Source organism: Sitophilus oryzae, unplaced genomic scaffold (genome assembly GCF_002938485.1).
Source record: "Sitophilus oryzae breed Bouriz unplaced genomic scaffold, Soryzae_2.0 scaffold_1903_pilon_pilon, whole genome shotgun sequence".
Classification (NCBI taxonomy): Eukaryota; Metazoa; Arthropoda; class Insecta; order Coleoptera; family Curculionidae; genus Sitophilus; species Sitophilus oryzae.
In genome coordinates this window covers 828,548-845,792 of record NW_022146617.1, presented here as the reverse complement: position 1 = coordinate 845,792, position 17,245 = coordinate 828,548, and the positions used below count along the sequence as shown (strand labels likewise).

General features: G+C 34.8%; 1 protein-coding gene across 1 annotated transcript in view; it reads right to left on the bottom strand.

Moving 5' to 3' along the window:
• Positions 1 to 17,245, bottom strand: part of LOC115883459 (T-cell leukemia homeobox protein 3-like) — a 99,622-nt gene that overhangs the window by 25,381 nt on the left and 56,996 nt on the right. The window contains exon 2 of the mRNA XM_030901823.1: positions 13,754 to 13,982. Coding sequence (XP_030757683.1) covers positions 13,754 to 13,982 — 229 coding nt within the window. The remainder of the gene's footprint in view (positions 1 to 13,753; positions 13,983 to 17,245) is intronic.

Sequence of the window (17,245 nt, the reverse complement as noted above, 5' to 3'; positions counted from 1 at the left end):
TTAACTAAAGAAAAAAACAATGTGTACTACCGGTCATGAACTATGCATGCGAAACTTGGACAATTAAAACGGACATTATAAGAAAACTGCAGGTCGCACAATGCTCAATGAAATGGAATATGCTGGGAATAACCTAGAAAGACCGTAAAAGAATAAAGTAGATGTGGATACGACAAAAGACCCAGGTAATAGATGTCATCCACAGTATCAAATCCCTCAAGTGGCAATAGGCAGTACACCTGACAAAAAGGACCCACGAGGAATTAAGAAACCTAGAAAAGCAAACCTGAGATGGGACTATGATGTTAGGAAATTAGCAGGGATAACTTGGGCGCGCATAGCTAACAATAGACAATGGGCCCAACTACAAATAGAGTATCTTAATATGTGAGGACGACGCATAAAGCATCATAATTGGAAATGGTTGAATCAGCTGTTGATGGGGAGGTGAGTTAAGTAAATAAAAACATATTGTTATTTTCTTTAATTATTATCTAGGAAAAATAAGATTTAAGTGAAAAGCATACAAAATGCAAGACCGCAATGCCGTAAGTCTTGAATACTGAGTCTTTGTCTCAACTACTAAGTCTTGCACTCCTCAGTTTTAGTTGTGGTCTTGGTCTTTTTGTGCAGAACCAAGACCAAGCCCGCAAGACCAACACATCTCGCTCATCACTAATTTTGATTAGATATTCACTCTTTTAAATTATACATAGTGAAGTGTATAATTTGAAATTACAGATTTCCCTGTTGGTATCTAATGTTATCACCGAAATAATCTCTATATGCTTAGGGTTTCCATAAAGGCTTTTGGAAATTCCGGACAAGTTAAACTCAGAAATACGGACAAATGAACTCTGAAATCCGAAACATTCACTTTCCAGGAGTGCACCAAAACAGAAAAATTTGAGAGCCAAAGAATAGAAATGGGTATTTTCGAGCATGCGTCTGTTAAGTAGAGCTGTAGCATCGTAGAAACTAAAATATTCAACAAAGTAACTAAGAAATTAATTCAACTGTAACTGTAAAATATTTTACTAAGTTAAATTGTTTTTGCGGGCAGGTTTCCCGGACGCTTTTTTAAATCAGGATACTATAAAAATCCGGACATGTCCGGGTAAATCCGGACGAATAGAAACCCTAACTATAATAAAGTTTGGAAACCATCAATTTTGTATGCAACTCAAAATAAAAACTCTATGAAGAAACACCTGAAAATGAACTAAATTTTACTAATTCTTGTTCTTCGGATCATGGTGACACCATCGCAATCCCGAATTCTAATTACGCACGTAAAAATAAAACTGCCTGTTTTACAAGTCAAAGCATTTAAGAAAGCTTTTAAGCTTACACAACTATCCGAATTAAATACGTCACGGGTGTCGCGCTCGGCCACTCAAGAATGACGCTAGTGACAGGCGGGGAATAGTGTCGCAACAAACGATGGCCAGCAACGTGTCGTACGCGAATTCTCAATTAAATTCTCGGTTTTGTCCGGTGCCGTTTCCGCATTTCTCTTTTGTGCGTCGCAAATGAGGCGTAGTTTACACGACGACCGATTAACTTTGTTCGTAGTGAAAATGTTGCTTTTTATTAGTTTGATTTAATGGTCGGTTGGTGTTTGTAACATCCTTGATATATGTGGTTAAAGAATAAGGTTAATCTAACTAAAATAATCATGAAAACCTTTCGTATGAAGAACTAGTAGAATGTATTGGTGATTCTTATTATTTGCATACAGGATGTTGCAAAAAAGTGCCATCTCTGGTGGGGAGATTCCTCACGTAAAAATAAGATTCATTTTTCATATAGCAACATAGGTCCGATTCTGCATTGTTTCGTACCTATAGAGTGTTAAAGTCTAAATAATCTACAAGTACTTTTAGTGATTCGAATGAAATTTTGAGGGTAAAAGTTATTATAAGTGCTACATATTTTAATGCTAAAAAAGTGTCGACAAATTTACCAGGAACGTGCATATGGGTTATCACTGGAATATTTTTCAATTCGTGTGTATTCAGCTAATAAGAGTCTAACTGCCTTTTATGGTCACTTACAAGCTGTATTTGTAGGTATGTAGTTTACAGTTGAGGGTTGGAACCTTTGGTGTTACACAGCAAAATAAAAAAGTTTATAATCATCTGCTGATGATGCTAACATGGTTAGCGAAACGCGCGTCCAGTGTAAAAGTAAAAGTGTTTTGGTGTATTGTGGTGATTTAGTGTTTTTATTTTGCTGAGGTATGTAGTATTAACAAAAAATAATCATTAAAATGAATCACAGCCAACAGAGTAAATTTGTATATATCTTTTAAAGGAATGAAAAATAGATCACCAAACAGTAACCTTTTTTATTCTCTTCCTCAAAGGCTTATGAAAAATTCACGTCCCAAATCCACCGAGATCGGAACAAATCGAATCGAAGCCAGAAAAGGGTTCGATCGTTGTTTTATTCAAACGCCGACCGACGAAAAACAAAAACACGCACACACACAAGTGAATAGCGAATAGCTTTCCCTATACGCTTCGTCAATAAAACATCGACCCTCTCAAATGATAGGTTCCGTTGAAGGTGGCGAATTATTAAAAGGACTTTAAGCCGCGGTTGACAGAGGAAGAGCCCCGTTTATAGTAGCGGCACCCAGAGAGAGATATAGGGATATCCCTTGTCAAATAGAGGCTCTATATGTGCTCTGGATTCGGGGTGTAGGGCAAAGCGTTAGGGAGGTGTTGAGTACCTTGTGGAATTCTATATTCGTTCTTAAAAATTATATAGAGCTTTATTTGAGAAATTTTTATTTTGGAATATCAAATTTTATTCCGGAACGTTTCTTATAGATCTTTTGTACAGAATTTATTTTAGAGTAACATGTTTTATTTTCAAGTTCTTCAATGAATGTTTTTTGACACAAAATGGAAAGAGTATGCCACAAATAGGAAACATTTTCAAAACAGTTCATCGCAATTTGGAAAATCAATTCAAAGCAAATTCATCGTTTAGTTTAATAATATACTTTCATATATAAAAAAAATAGATAAAATAGTACTTTAACCGCAAGGGTAGATTAAATCATACTTTAACAACGAGGAAAGGTTAAAAACTTTATTTCTTCTCGCACGTTTTTTAATTGCTTCCATTCTTGAAAATTTTTGTATTCCTTTTCATAAGTTATTCGGGATTTAAATAGAAGTAGTTTGAATATGGCGTTTGTCGCCTCAGCCTGAATATCTGTTGGTAATTTACTTATTTCATTTTGAGCCATTTCTGGCTCCAATTCAATCAGCAATCGACACGAAAGAGAATTAAAAAATATTGACTCAAAACTGACAACTAAAAAGACAGCTTTATTTATTTGTCAAATTACATAGAAACCAACGCCAACCCAGCACAATATTAATTTTACTCGTAATAAATTCCTTGAAATAATAATTTCTGAATATTTTTTAAAACGTAACTCGCTATGGAAAAAAATATTGTTTTATACAGGACGATAAAATTGCATTATCGTCTCTCTTTTTAATTAATCTTTTCGGTCGATCGACTAAAATATCATTTTATCGTCTTGTATAAAAAATAATCTTGAATAAAAATACGAGACTCATTGTCAGGAAGCATAAAAATTACAAAAGGCCTCAAGCAGGGATGTTGCCTATCTCCTATACTATTCAAAATATACCTGCAACAGGCACTAAAAAAATGGATGTTTAAGTGTAGAGGAATGGGAATCCCCCTAATAAATGAGGACACCCTGTACACCCTATTTTTTGCGAACGACCAGATAGTCCTAGCCCAAGATCACGACGACCTTGAATATATGGCAAAGAAGCTGATAGAGGAGTATAAGAAATGGGGATTGGAGGTAAATATCACCAAAACTGAATGTATGACTGTAGGGGGGCCACAAGAGAACATAGTCTTAGAGGATGGAAGCGTGATAAAAAACTGTAACAAATATAAATATCTTGGATTAAAAATAACTAACGATGGAAAACTCGATGAGGGTATAAAAGATCGAATAATGCAAGGCAGGAGGGCAATAGCTATGTTGAATGGTGTACTGTGGGATCAAGGAACCTCTAAAGCTAATAAGAAGAACATATATAATACGGTAGTGAAAAGCATAATAACTTACGGAAGCGAAGAATTGCAGTTGAAAAGCAGAACAGAGAACATGTTATTAGCGACCGAAATGGATTACTGGAGGAGATCTGCTGGAAAATCGAAAAGAGAACAAATAACCAACGACAGAGTAAGAGAGATTATGGGAGTAGAACACACAATTGTGGACGACATAAGAACAAAACAACTCATATGGTTTGGTCAAGTGCAACGAATGCCCGATCACAGAATACCAAAACAAATTTTACTGTGGACACCTCGAGGCAGAAATAAAAGAGGAAGGCCGCGACGAAGCTGGAGGGAGGGTGTGGATCAAGAACTAGAAAATAGAGAAATACCTGATAATCTCTGGCTAAATAGAGAAGAGTGGAGGTTAGGTGTCGGAAAACGTTGTAGAACGTTCTGAACCGACTTATACAGGGTGAGTTTCATACGATGTTCTCTATGGGTATCTCGGAAACTACTGAAGATAGAGAGTCGGTTAAATGGGGAAAAAATTGCAGTTTTGTGGGGTCATAAATATTCGCCTTTCAGATTTTTGAAAAAGTTCATGGCTTACTAGATATTTCGAAAAAAACAAATTTCGGCTATTTTAAAAATTGTCTCTAATTCCATTATAAGCTATTTTAGACAAAAAGTTTTCAGACAAAAGTTGTAGATAATCACATCCTTAATGAGACCGTGTCCTCCGTTTTTTTCTAAAGCCTGTAATTTTTGATATATGACACAAACATATGTTTTTTTAAATGGAAACCATAGTTGGCCATGATTTCATAAAAAGCGCCATTTTTAAAGCTTTTTAGTGATATAAGCTATAATGTCTTTTCTTCGAAAAATTACTGAGTTATAGCCAATTCTTATAATTTTTAAACAATTTCACTTAGTTAGCCATGGAAACAAGTTCAATCGCCGTTGCTCTCAGAAATGTTAAGCTGTCACATCTAAACTTTGTAAATTATAATAAACAAAAATTGTAAATATGAATTTTTCAAATGAAGAAAAGCGTGTAGATACGCGCGCATCAATAGAGTGGTTCCAACATGACTTTCAGTCTGATACACCACCCCCACCCTTCATAATGAAAGAAATTTTAAAAATCCATTTATATCATAATTATACAAACGCAGAGATAGAAAGAGGTGTACTAATTGCATGGGCCTCCTCGATCACCTGACCTATCTATTTTAGAATTTTTTATGCGGTATAGTTACTTTAGTTACACTTTTTGGTTGGATTGGTTTAGTTATTTGGCGAGTTGGTTAGCGTGGTTATTTGGAGGCTGTTAATTCATTGGTTAGTTGGTTTTTCGGGTTTGGGAAATATTCCTTGCTCAAAACTAGATTTGCGTATTTTTTTCGGGCATTGCCCGAATTCAACTATTGAGCGTAACATATAGACAGAATATGCCCATCAAGGATAATAACCCAAATTTGCTTTAATGGTAGGCAATTATTCAATACAAATTAACTTTTTAAGTGACTGAAATATTAAATAGTTTACAATATGGCATATCAATTTTAAAAAAATATTGCTTTCAGGAACGATTAGGGCCCTGTGTATTTGAAACTCATGTTGAACGTAATAAAAGTTGGGTAAACTATTATTTTATGTTAAGTCAGGTATTAGATACCTACTGTACTGTATTTTAATAGATTAGAATTGTTGGTTAATTCATATTTGTTTTATTTTCTATGTAGGTAGATATTTACAAATTGAAATTTTAGGACAATTTTTTTTAATGCAAATTAATGTTTGCACTTTGATTATGCAAAAGAAAATATACGATATATAATATATTCCTATATTTTTCATTTTATTGATTTTATGGAAAGCACTGTTCATTAAAATGTTGTATCCTATGTTATAGGGCTTGTTTCTCTCTACAATTTTCTGTCTCACAATGTACCGTTTGTGTCCAGGAAGAGTTCATAGTTTGATAGTTGTCGATTTTTGAAAGAAATCAGTACATGCATATTATTTCGTATATTTTTCATTTTATTGATTTTATGGAAAGCACTGTTCATTAAAATGTTGTATCCTATGTTATACGGCTTGTTTCTCTCTACAATTTTCTGTCTCACAATGTACCGTTTGTGTCCAGGAAGAGTTCATAGTTTCATAGTTGTTGATTTTTGAAAGAAATCAGTACATGCATATTATTTCGTATATTCCTTAGTTTACTGGTTGCCTAAAAAGCATTCATAACAATATATTCTTCAAATTTTTCAATTTAATAGCTGCTAGTAAGAAGTTTCACTTCAAATATGCGAACATAGTACACACACTGTTTTTTTTTTCGGTAAATTTTCTTCCAGTGGCGACAACCCTAAAATTCTTTTCAAGCAGGATTACAAAGTTTGGTGGTCTAAATCCGTCATCCAATCAACACAATTTAATACCGCTTAACATGGCTTAACCGTCGACAATTAAAAAGAGAAAGGACGAAAGAGACGATGTGCTCATGTCCAGCAGCTCACTCTCCACGCAGAACTTTTAATTACCGAGTCCGGTAATGGACGTACCGTGTCCGACAAGGGAACGGCGCCACGGCCAGTGGAAGGCTTTTAGAAACGAGGGTACTGCCGCGACCGTATCCCCGTGTGTGGCTAAATTGGATTTTATGTTATTGTTGTTTGATTATAAAGTATTTAAACTTTAATGCTCGTATAGTATCTTCAATTATACTTATGTCCCTTCTTCTGTTGTTCGTTTTTTACGGTATAATTGGAAATTTGTTTCGTGCAAATACGCGACTTATATACAGGGTGAATTTTAAATAAATGCAAATATTTTTATAAGGGCTGGTAGAGCTCGATAAAAGGAGCATATTTTCCCTTTACCGTTTTTAGGGTTCCGTACCCAAAGGGTAGAAACGTGAACCCTATTACTAAGACTTCGCTGTGTGTCTGTCCATCCGTCTGTCCCAAAGCTCTATCTTCTGAACCGTTATAGCTAGACAGTTGAAATTTTTACAGATATTAGCTGGCTATACATACAGGGGTTGATCTGTGGGTTTGGAACAGCGCAGATTAAACCGGCATATTTATCTTTTAATTAATAGGAAGGAGCGCGCCAGTTTTAACCGGTCCAGACTTGAATGTTAGTTTACACCATACCAGTTAAATCCGCCGTTGCACATTTACAAATAGTTTTCTTAAATAAATATTTGAAAAGTTTTAGTGCGACAAGGTCGTCAACATGTCTTCTGAATGTGTTGTATGTTCAAAGACTTTATTTTATTTAAAATATTATGGCGCATGTTTCCGGAATTATATATTTTATATAACAAAGCGCCTGTGCAGAAATTCCGACTGAAAACTTTAGATCTTCCTATGATCTTCCCGTTGCAAGAAAACGAAGGGGGGCCATTAACCGGTCCTCTGGTCCTATTGCTGCTCTCATCAGAGTATCTTGCTTTGTGAGACCCTTTCTTACTAAACTAAACAAAAGCTTATACGTACCAATATCCATTCTCAAATAATTTTTAAAATCGTCTAGATCATTTTCTCTTCATTCTTTTAAAAGAAGATTATGGATCAATTTTTTCTTCAGCAACTAACTTTTCGCCCACTTTGAACATCTCTTTTTTACAGCACTGCTTTCATTATTTGCATATTAATAATCATTCCACAACACAGAGCTACTTTTTGCCTTCCACAAAACATTTTAAAGCATACGTTTTAGGCATACTTGTTATACCACCGATTATCAAATCGTATACAAAACTTTCGCGAATTCGAAATTCCTCAGTTTCGATTCAAACGGTAGATAAATCTACGGCTTTCGCCCACTAACGCCCGGTGGTCCCTGTGACGGATCGATCTCTAAGAATTAACCGCGAATTTTTAATCTGCGTTAGTGGATTACAACATATTGGCAGCATCAAGCAGCACAGATTTCTGCATTAGGCGGTAAGTATTTTCAGGTATTCCAATTACTTTTAATTGTTCTTTCAGGTTGACCGGGATAATTCCAATGGCTGAAACAATCAAGGGGACTACCTGGACCGATTCCATTTGCCATATATTTTTTATTTCTATTCTCAGATCTTGATACTTTCTTATTTTTTCTGTAAACTTGCTTTGTATATTGTTGTTGTTAGGAATAGAAATGACAATTAGTAAAACTGTTTTTTTAATTATATTTATAAGCGTGATGTCCGGTCTGTTACTTCTAACGGTTTTATTTGTTAAGATTGTTTTATCCCAGTATATTTTGAAACTATTATTTTCGACTACGGGTGGTGGATGATATTTGTAGTAGGGCTCTTAGATTTCTCGGTCAATGTTGAATTGTTTGAGGATCTCCAAGTAGATGATCGATGCGACTCTGTTGTGTCTTTCCAGATACTTTGTACTCGCCAGATTACTGCACCCTGATAAAATGTGTTCTATGTTTTCACTTCCAGAATCACATCTACGGCACTTGTCTGATATATTCTCCTTTAGGATGAGTTTCCAGTAGTTACGTGTTGGAATCACTTGGTCTATCATAGCCACTATGAATCCCTCGGTTTCTGGGTAGAGATAACCCGATGTTGACCAGTGCAATGACGCCGCCTTTTCAATGTGATGTTGATCATTTGGGTACCGTCCGTGTAACTCCTTGGCTCCCCAAGTAGCTATTTTATTAGTGATCGATGTAGGAGTTGGAAAAGCATCATATTGTTATAATGGTTTAATATACGACAGATAAAACCGGCAGACTTATCCGTGGCAATTATAATCGACAGGTCAACCTCTATATGTATGGCCAGCTAATGTATCTATGTTGCCGCTATAAGAACAAATACTCTTCCCCTAGGAGATGCAAGACCTTGTCGTTGGTGGGGAAGCTCCTGGTCAGGTGCTGGGGGGAATCCCCCCTAGCACTTGGCTTGGTCTAAGAAGCATCTCACTCATCGTCTTGTCCCTGACTGTAGTATCGTGGCCAGGGAATTGCACAAAGACATATAACGATACCGGGCGGGGCTACGGACAGCCTCAACCTTGGGGCACCGGGGGGCACCCCATTGTATTTTACCCCTTACTTCTACATGCTAGGGCTCTGTAGAAGTGGACCGACTGTCCCTAGTGACTCATAGGGACACTATGAGATCTGATAATAATAGTAATAAAAACATCACCGGTGAAGCTGTGGGGAAACCCCCTAGCGACACTGGGAACAGTAACAATGAAAGTTCCAAGGGGCCAAACCCAAAGAGAACTACAGGAGAGGTGGCTGACACTTGCGTGAGACCATCCTCCGTAAGTGGTATACAAGCTACCACCTCCTCCAAGGGTCGGGAGCCTACCTCCTACATCTAAACCCAACAGGCGACACAAGCTACCGTTTCGTCTACCCGGCCTGGGTCGTAGCTCCTCGACTGTGAGGGACACGGGTCTCCGTAGGAAGTCCTGGGACTGTATGATGAGTTATAACTCAAGAAAGGGGGACACAATAGATCTCTAAGGTCGCAGAGATTAACCCCCCTCCCACTTATACTAATTCTAAATTCTAAGAACAAATACTAAAAACAGAATTAAATAAATGTTTATCAATAAAAAAGTACTTTCACTAAACATTATCTTTTAAGTAAGAATTTTACATAGAATCTTTCAAGTCCTCGGTGGCGTTAGGACTTTACGCTGCTATGACGTTGGAGCCGTACTAAGGCAGGTCCGAATCCTAGTCAAGGCGACTTTTTTTAATCGTTTTTTTTTTAATTTTTACATATTTTTACATATTTATTATTGATTAATACAATTTTTAGTAATGTATTTCTTCATTTTTTTTAATTACTTATAGGCGCATTCAAATTTTCAGCTAAATCGGAAAAAAAGTTTATATAAATATAGTGTCTAATGTTGTATAGATAATGAATGGTACGGAACTCTTCGTGCGCGAGTCCGTCTCGCACTTGACCAATTTTTCAAATATTTAAGTCCGAAATGTCTAAGTTATTTTCCTTTGAAAATTTAAAAAAGAGTGATTCTTTGCTTATATTTTGAGAACCACACTGTATTTTTTTGTGTGTTTTCTTTCTTGTAGATTTAATCCACTACCTATTTCGCCATATTTTCAGAATATTATAATTTTTCACTAAAAATTATAAAATTTTCCAAAAACCTTCGAAAAATCTTAAATTTAAAAAAAATCCATACCCCCAGTTTTTATAATATACTTTTAGATTCTTTGCAAAATTTTTATGAATTTTGATATCAAATACTCTACCGGGTGCGTCTCAAAAGTGGCTCACCCCTATAACTTTTTTATTTTTTTAGATAAAAAAAACGAGATTTGATATGTTAGTATATGACATAAATTAGGATTGATTGGTGTATTCAACTGCTTTTGGTCACTTCCTCTTTCACCGGAAATGACTACAACTTTTGCTTTTTAAATGGCATCCTCGGTATTTTTTTTACTTTATTCGATAGAAAATGACATTCTGAGTAGAATGACATATCATATATCAACTTTTGACATTCTCGCTTAATAAAAAATTGTAATTTAAAATTCAATCTATAGTGCCATGGCTATGTTAAAAACACTAATTCTTCATCAAGGAGCCTTGGAAAAATATATTTGATCGTCTAATGTTTTTAGTGTCTTGTCCTGGCCAGTTAGAAAATGCTCAAATCGTATTTTTAATCATATCTCAATTTTTTCAAATGAAACGAGGGTGGCTCATTAGCATATTTGGAAAAAGATTTTTTTACGAATAATTTGATACCACACTATATGTATATTATATTTCAAGTCAAAATTTCGTTACGAACCGCAAATTATAATTTCAAATAAACCATATGCGAGAATGTCAAAAGTTGACATATGATATGTCATTATATTCAGAGTGACATTTTCTATCGAATAAAGTAAAAAAATACGGGGAGTGCTATTTAAAAATAAAAGTTGTTGTCATTCCCGGTGAAACCGGAAGTGACCGGAAACAATTGAATACGTCAATCAATCCTAATTTATGTCATATTCTAACATACCAAATCCCGTTTTTCTAACAAAAAAAAGTTATAGGGGTGAGCCACTTTTGAGAAGCACCCGGTATTTGGATATCATCTTGTTTTCGATAATATTTCTACGACAATAAAATGTACAATCATTTATTGTGATAACGTACCAATTAATATACTATTTAGAAATAAGTTGAAAAGATAACCATTGGACTAATGGACAGATTGAAGGTTTTAAATTTTCATAGTGCCCCTCTATTCAGAGTTTGATTGAAGACGTTTGAAATTCTTATTAGAGCTAAAAGCCTGTCTCCTAATTTATTTACCGGATTTGTCCCCGAGGTAGATTGATATTTGAAGTTTTAAGCGTCACTGTTTAATACAAAGTCGTAAACTTTCCACTATGAAGAAAATACAAAAAAATATAGAATAAGAAAATTAAATGAAATAACAATTAATGTTAGTGTAACTTTATATAATATTGAATATTTATATAGTTAGACCAATTTGTGTACAAGTAAAGAACCATTGGAAAATGTGGGCCTGTATGTTTAAAACGTCATACATACGTTTTCACAAATGATTGACTGTTAGATACAGTAATTAAAGAACAAAACCAACTTGGAAGGAATGTTATCATGGTATTAAATGAGATACTGTTTTTTTGTGGGACAGAAGCATGAACAAGAGGAACAAATCGTTAATATATAAAACCATCATCAAGAGTATAACAACATACAGCGGTGAAGTGTGGCCAATTAAGGAAACAACAAAACGAATGCTGGTAGCTACAGAGATGGATTTTTGAAGAACAGCAGACAAATCAAGACTCGAACGAATAACTGATGAACGCATAAGAGAAATTATGGAAGTTAAACATACAATAGTGGACGAGAGAAAGAACAGACAACTCAGGGGCACGTCCAAAGAATGGCAGAAATAAGAATCCCAACGGAAATAATAAACTGGAAACTTGCAGAAAAAAGAAAACCGGTTATAGATCGAGAAGAAGTTGGCTGGAAGGCATTAACAATTTTATGGAGGAAAGAGCTCTCGGAGACGATGCATGGAGAGACAGACAGGCATGGAGAGATGACATCGGAAGACGTAGAACGTTTTAAACCGATTAATATATATACATATATAGGTTTTAAACCATTGGCATTGTTTTTATCATTTTATTCGTACCCAAATTTGGTAAAAATGTACTTGTCACAATGGAATAAACTTTAAAAGTAATGTTTATATCTTTGTGGCAAGGAGTTCATTTTTTGGATAACTACTTGGGTTAAGTGGTAGAATAGCTTACAGCTAAACTTCGCCCACAAATTGTAAATATCTTTTATTTATAGTACAATAAAGACGATTTTTTTTCACTGCTCAGAGCAGGTTTAAAGCTGCTTTATCGGTCCATGGGGACAAGACAAGGTGCTATTGTTAATCACCTAGAAACGAACGAACAATGTTGGCAGCATCAAGCAGCACAGATTTCTGCATTAGGCGGTAAGTATTTTCAGGTATTCCAATTACTTTTAATTGTTCTTTCAGATTGACCGGGATAATTCCAATGGCTGAAACAATCAAGGGGACTACCTGGACCGATTCCATTTGCCATATATTTTTTATTTCTATTCTCAAATCTTGATACTTTGTTATTTTTTCTCTAAACTTGCTTTGTATATTGTTGTTGTTAGGAATAGAAATGACAATTATTAAAACTGTTTTTTTAATTTTATTTATAAGCCTGATGTCCGGTCTGTTACTTCTAACGGTTTTATTTGTTAAGATTGTTTTATCCCAGTATATTTTGAAACTATTATTTTCGACTACGGGTGGTGGATGATATTTCTAGTAGGGCTCTTGGATTTCTCGGTCAATGTTGAATTGTTTGAGGATTTCCAAGTAGATGATCGATGCGGCTCTGTTGTGTCTTTCCAGATACTTTGTACTCGCCAGATTACTGCACCCTGATAAAATGTGTTCTATGTTTTCACTTCCAGAATCACATCTACGGCACTTGTCTGATATATTCTCCTTTAGGATGAGTTTCCGGTAGTTGCGTGTTGGAATCACTTGGTCTTGCATGAATGGCATGAGGCACTATGAATCCCTCGGTTTCTGGGTAGAGATAACTCGATGTTGACCAGTGCAATGACGTCGCCTTTTCAATGTGATATTGATCATTTGGGTACCGTCCGTGTAACTCTTTGGCTCCCCAAGTAGCTATTTTATTAGTGATCGATGTAGGAGTTGGAAAAGCATCATATTGTTTACTACTGAGGTTCAAGGGGGTGTATTTGACATCAGCTGAAGACACCGTGACGAAAAGGTTGCTGTTCTTGGTATAAAAGTATTCTTTGAAGACAGACATTAACAACATCCAGTAAACCTCTACCTCAAAGACGATACCTCCAAGTACAATAAAGACGTTTTTTTTCTTGTTATTACACAAGAAAGGAAGACACAAAAGATCTATAAGGGGTCGCGTTGATTATTATTATTATCTCATACAATCTACAATCAGTGGCGAAATACTCAGGTCCTTCTCAAGGTATAAACAATATTTAAAGTTCAAAGTTTACAGACTATATTCTCTGTTTACAGACTGTCAGTTGACATTAGCTTTACTAAATGTAGAGAACTACTGAAAAATGTAATTTTATAATTTGGAAAACCTCTCTTACCTCCATTTTGTTCTTCTGTTTTGAAACCACGTCTTCACCTGAGCATCAGTCATTTTCAGCGTTTTCGCTAGGGCTGCTCTTTCCGCCGACGCCAAATACTTTTGTTTGTGAAACCGTTTCTCTAGTTCGGCGATTTGTAACCTGGTGAACGACGTTCGGGGTTTCTTCCGTTTAGGGGGCGTTCTGTTTTGGTAGGGGTGGCCTATTCGCCTCGTCATGGGGAATGTGGCTGAAAAGAAGAAAACATGAATCAGTTTTACATTATTGTCAAGAGTTAAATCAAGGCAAACTTGGGTTTATATCAATGTGGAAAAAAATAATATTTCAGTAAGGCAATTCGACCCAACCCAAGGGAATTGTTCGTGTAACGTCGATCTGCACATGTTTCTTATAATAAACATTATTAATTAAACAATAATTAAAATTAGGTCGAAGTAACGTGAGAAATTCAAGGCGAAGTTCGTCGCAGGTATCGGCGATAGAAATATATTCCAAATGTTTAATGACGAACCTGCCGATGACTGCGACGAAAAGAAAAATATAAAAGAGTATCCTAAGACAGAGTCGGCAGTTAATGGGTCAGGCAGTTAATGAGTTGATTAGTTAGACAGTTAACGAGTTGATAGGTGATCGCGCAGGGACAAGTCCAGAGAGAGCAACTGGAACCTAAGCGACCCTAGCCAAAAAAACAAATATACCATACGTAAAATACCATACCATAACATGGTATACTGATGCTTCCAAAACCAAAGCAGGAACAGATACAGCTGCATCCTTCAGGCAGAAATTTATGATACCGAAAATTGCGTAAACTATCGGAAACAAGAAATACCATACACTCTCATACAATATAAATAAGGGTTATAATAATATAAATGAATATAATCTAAGAGTTATTGAATATTCTAGATGGATTATCTATCTATAAGGTCATTTATATAAAATGAGAAACGTATAAAAATACATGAAACTAATCCAGCTATTCTTCGCTAGTATTTAGGTAGTATAGCAATCTAGTAAAATTTCACTAATAAGCTATTTGTAAAAACAAATAGCATTAGGCAAAAGCCTTAATTTGCTACGGTTAAAATACAAAACACTAATCCTACGATGGTAATTTTAGCTCTGTCAGTTCTGTTTACCACTATGTTAAAATGCACTGGGCTGTAGTAACACTTTTCACTACACCAGTTCAAATGGTTTTGTTTTTTTCTGTTTTGTCTTCTAACTAAGCCTTTACTATTCAGCTTCATGTTGATGTGCTGATGGAGCCTCTCTTCATGTCTTAAGGCATAATTCCTGATAACGTTGTCAACATCATCCACTTCTAAGTCCTTACGTTGATTGCCATTGCGAATGTACCACAGTGCGTCAACAATATCTCGTAGTACCTTGTTTTGGAATTTTTGGATAATATTTCGGTTGCTTTGTTTTGTTGTGTGGAACACCTTGTATATTTTACGTGAATCAGATGCACAATGTAATTGTCTATCAAATTGTGTTATACACTTTTTTACCTATCTCTTCAAGTTTTCGTAGAAAATGCATTTGTTATAATTTAGACCTCATTTATCACTATACCCATGGAATATTGACATTTTAGATTATTTTTAAAGATGTAACGAATTTTCCAAGAGTACAGATACTAATATTGTCAATATAGCTCGCTTATTTCATAAAAAAATTAAAAAAAACTGTTTAAATATTTTTGTTAAAAAGGACCAATTAATATGATCCCAGTATTCAGACTACATTAATTGACTGTTTATGTTGATTAATAATAATTGCTCCAAATACTAAAAAACTGAATTTTTTGTGTGTGTTAGACAGTGTGGTAAAAAGTAACGCCTTATAAATTTTATTTCATTTTTTGACGAATGCTGATTTATAAAAACAGAGACGTTTATTTTCATAATTTATTATTATTTCTGAGCCAAATCCACATTTATTTAGAATACTTTATTAATTAAAACAATTTAAAAGTATGTAATTAACTAATTTTTGGTCGGAAATAATGGTGGTATATTTAATTCCTATACTCTTTTATAAAGATTTAAATAGTTTTTTTGGGATATCAATAGGCTTTCAATATTTACCACCTGTACATTTTGTGCATATATGTTGCTTAAAAAAAATCTGAAATGTCAATATTCCATGGGTATAGTGATAAATGAGGTCTAAATTATAAAAAAATGCATTTTCTACGAAAAGTTGCAGAGATAGGTAAAAAATGATATAATAAAATTTGATAGACAATTAAATTGTGCATATGATTCACGTAAAATATACAGGGTGTTCCATTTAACTTGAACACGTTATTGCCGTTTAAAGCTAGTAATTATTTAATATAAATTTTTGGACACTCTGTATAAGGTAGTAAAATTTTTATTATTGCAACAGAATATCTGATTAATAAATAATCTTCAGTAAATATTTAGTATTAAAAACTTTGATACCCTTGGAGAAATAAAGCATTAAAATTTTTACTGCAATTTCTTAAAATTGAAAATATTTCAAAAAGGTAAGGTTTAAGTGTGATAAACCTTAATCAAATTTACCTTTATTTCAATCGTAGAATCCAAAAATAGAATAATATACAGGGTGTTCCATTTAAAAAAATACAACTATGATATTTTTTACTTATTTGGGACACTCTGTATCTTGTAAAAATATTTTTAAATTGTAGCTCTAATAGTCCTTCAACGATCCCAAAACTTACAATTTGTAAAAATCTAATCGTTTAGCTACAATACTCCGTGTCGTATGTGGTGAACAACCCTGTATATACTGGCTTGTACTCGATTTGTTTATTAGTGAAATCGATATGCACTGACATTTTTTCATTCAATTTAAGGCGCCATTTTGCTGTCCCACGTTGTATTTCGGCGACGGCAGTTTGTCACTTTTCGGTTGACTTGGCATAGTCATCTGCGGTGGCTAGAATTTATAAAAATACTTGTAAAACAACTGGAATAGCTATTTCTCTCCAATCTCTTACGGTCAAAATAAAATACAACCGATGCAAACACTTTTTTACCATCTATATCCATCCCATAAAAAACTAAGTTACAAAGTACATAACTTCCCTTATTTATCGTCACTTCCCTCCTTGAAAAATACTTTACTCACCGCTTATATTCAGCGCCCCGCACCGTTCCGGTTAACGTTTTGGGGCTGTCTAATGCGCTAAAACACTTTACGATATCACCAGTCGCTCTAACGACTCAATAACTTTAGAGCGCGGCGCGTAGGGCGAAATTATTAGGTAAAATTACGTGCAAACGACAAAGTAACCTTAATGGCGCATCATAACCCTCATCCTCTTAAAGTAACGCCTGAGGACAACAGCGACGAGGTTAAGAAATTACCTTTTGTTTTCATTTAGGAACAGCCAGGCGAGGCGTGACTGTGGGGTGTTTATTAAAGTTGGAGGAGATTGTTAATTATAAATACTATTTGATAAAGTCTTATGATCAAGAGTACTATGTCGTA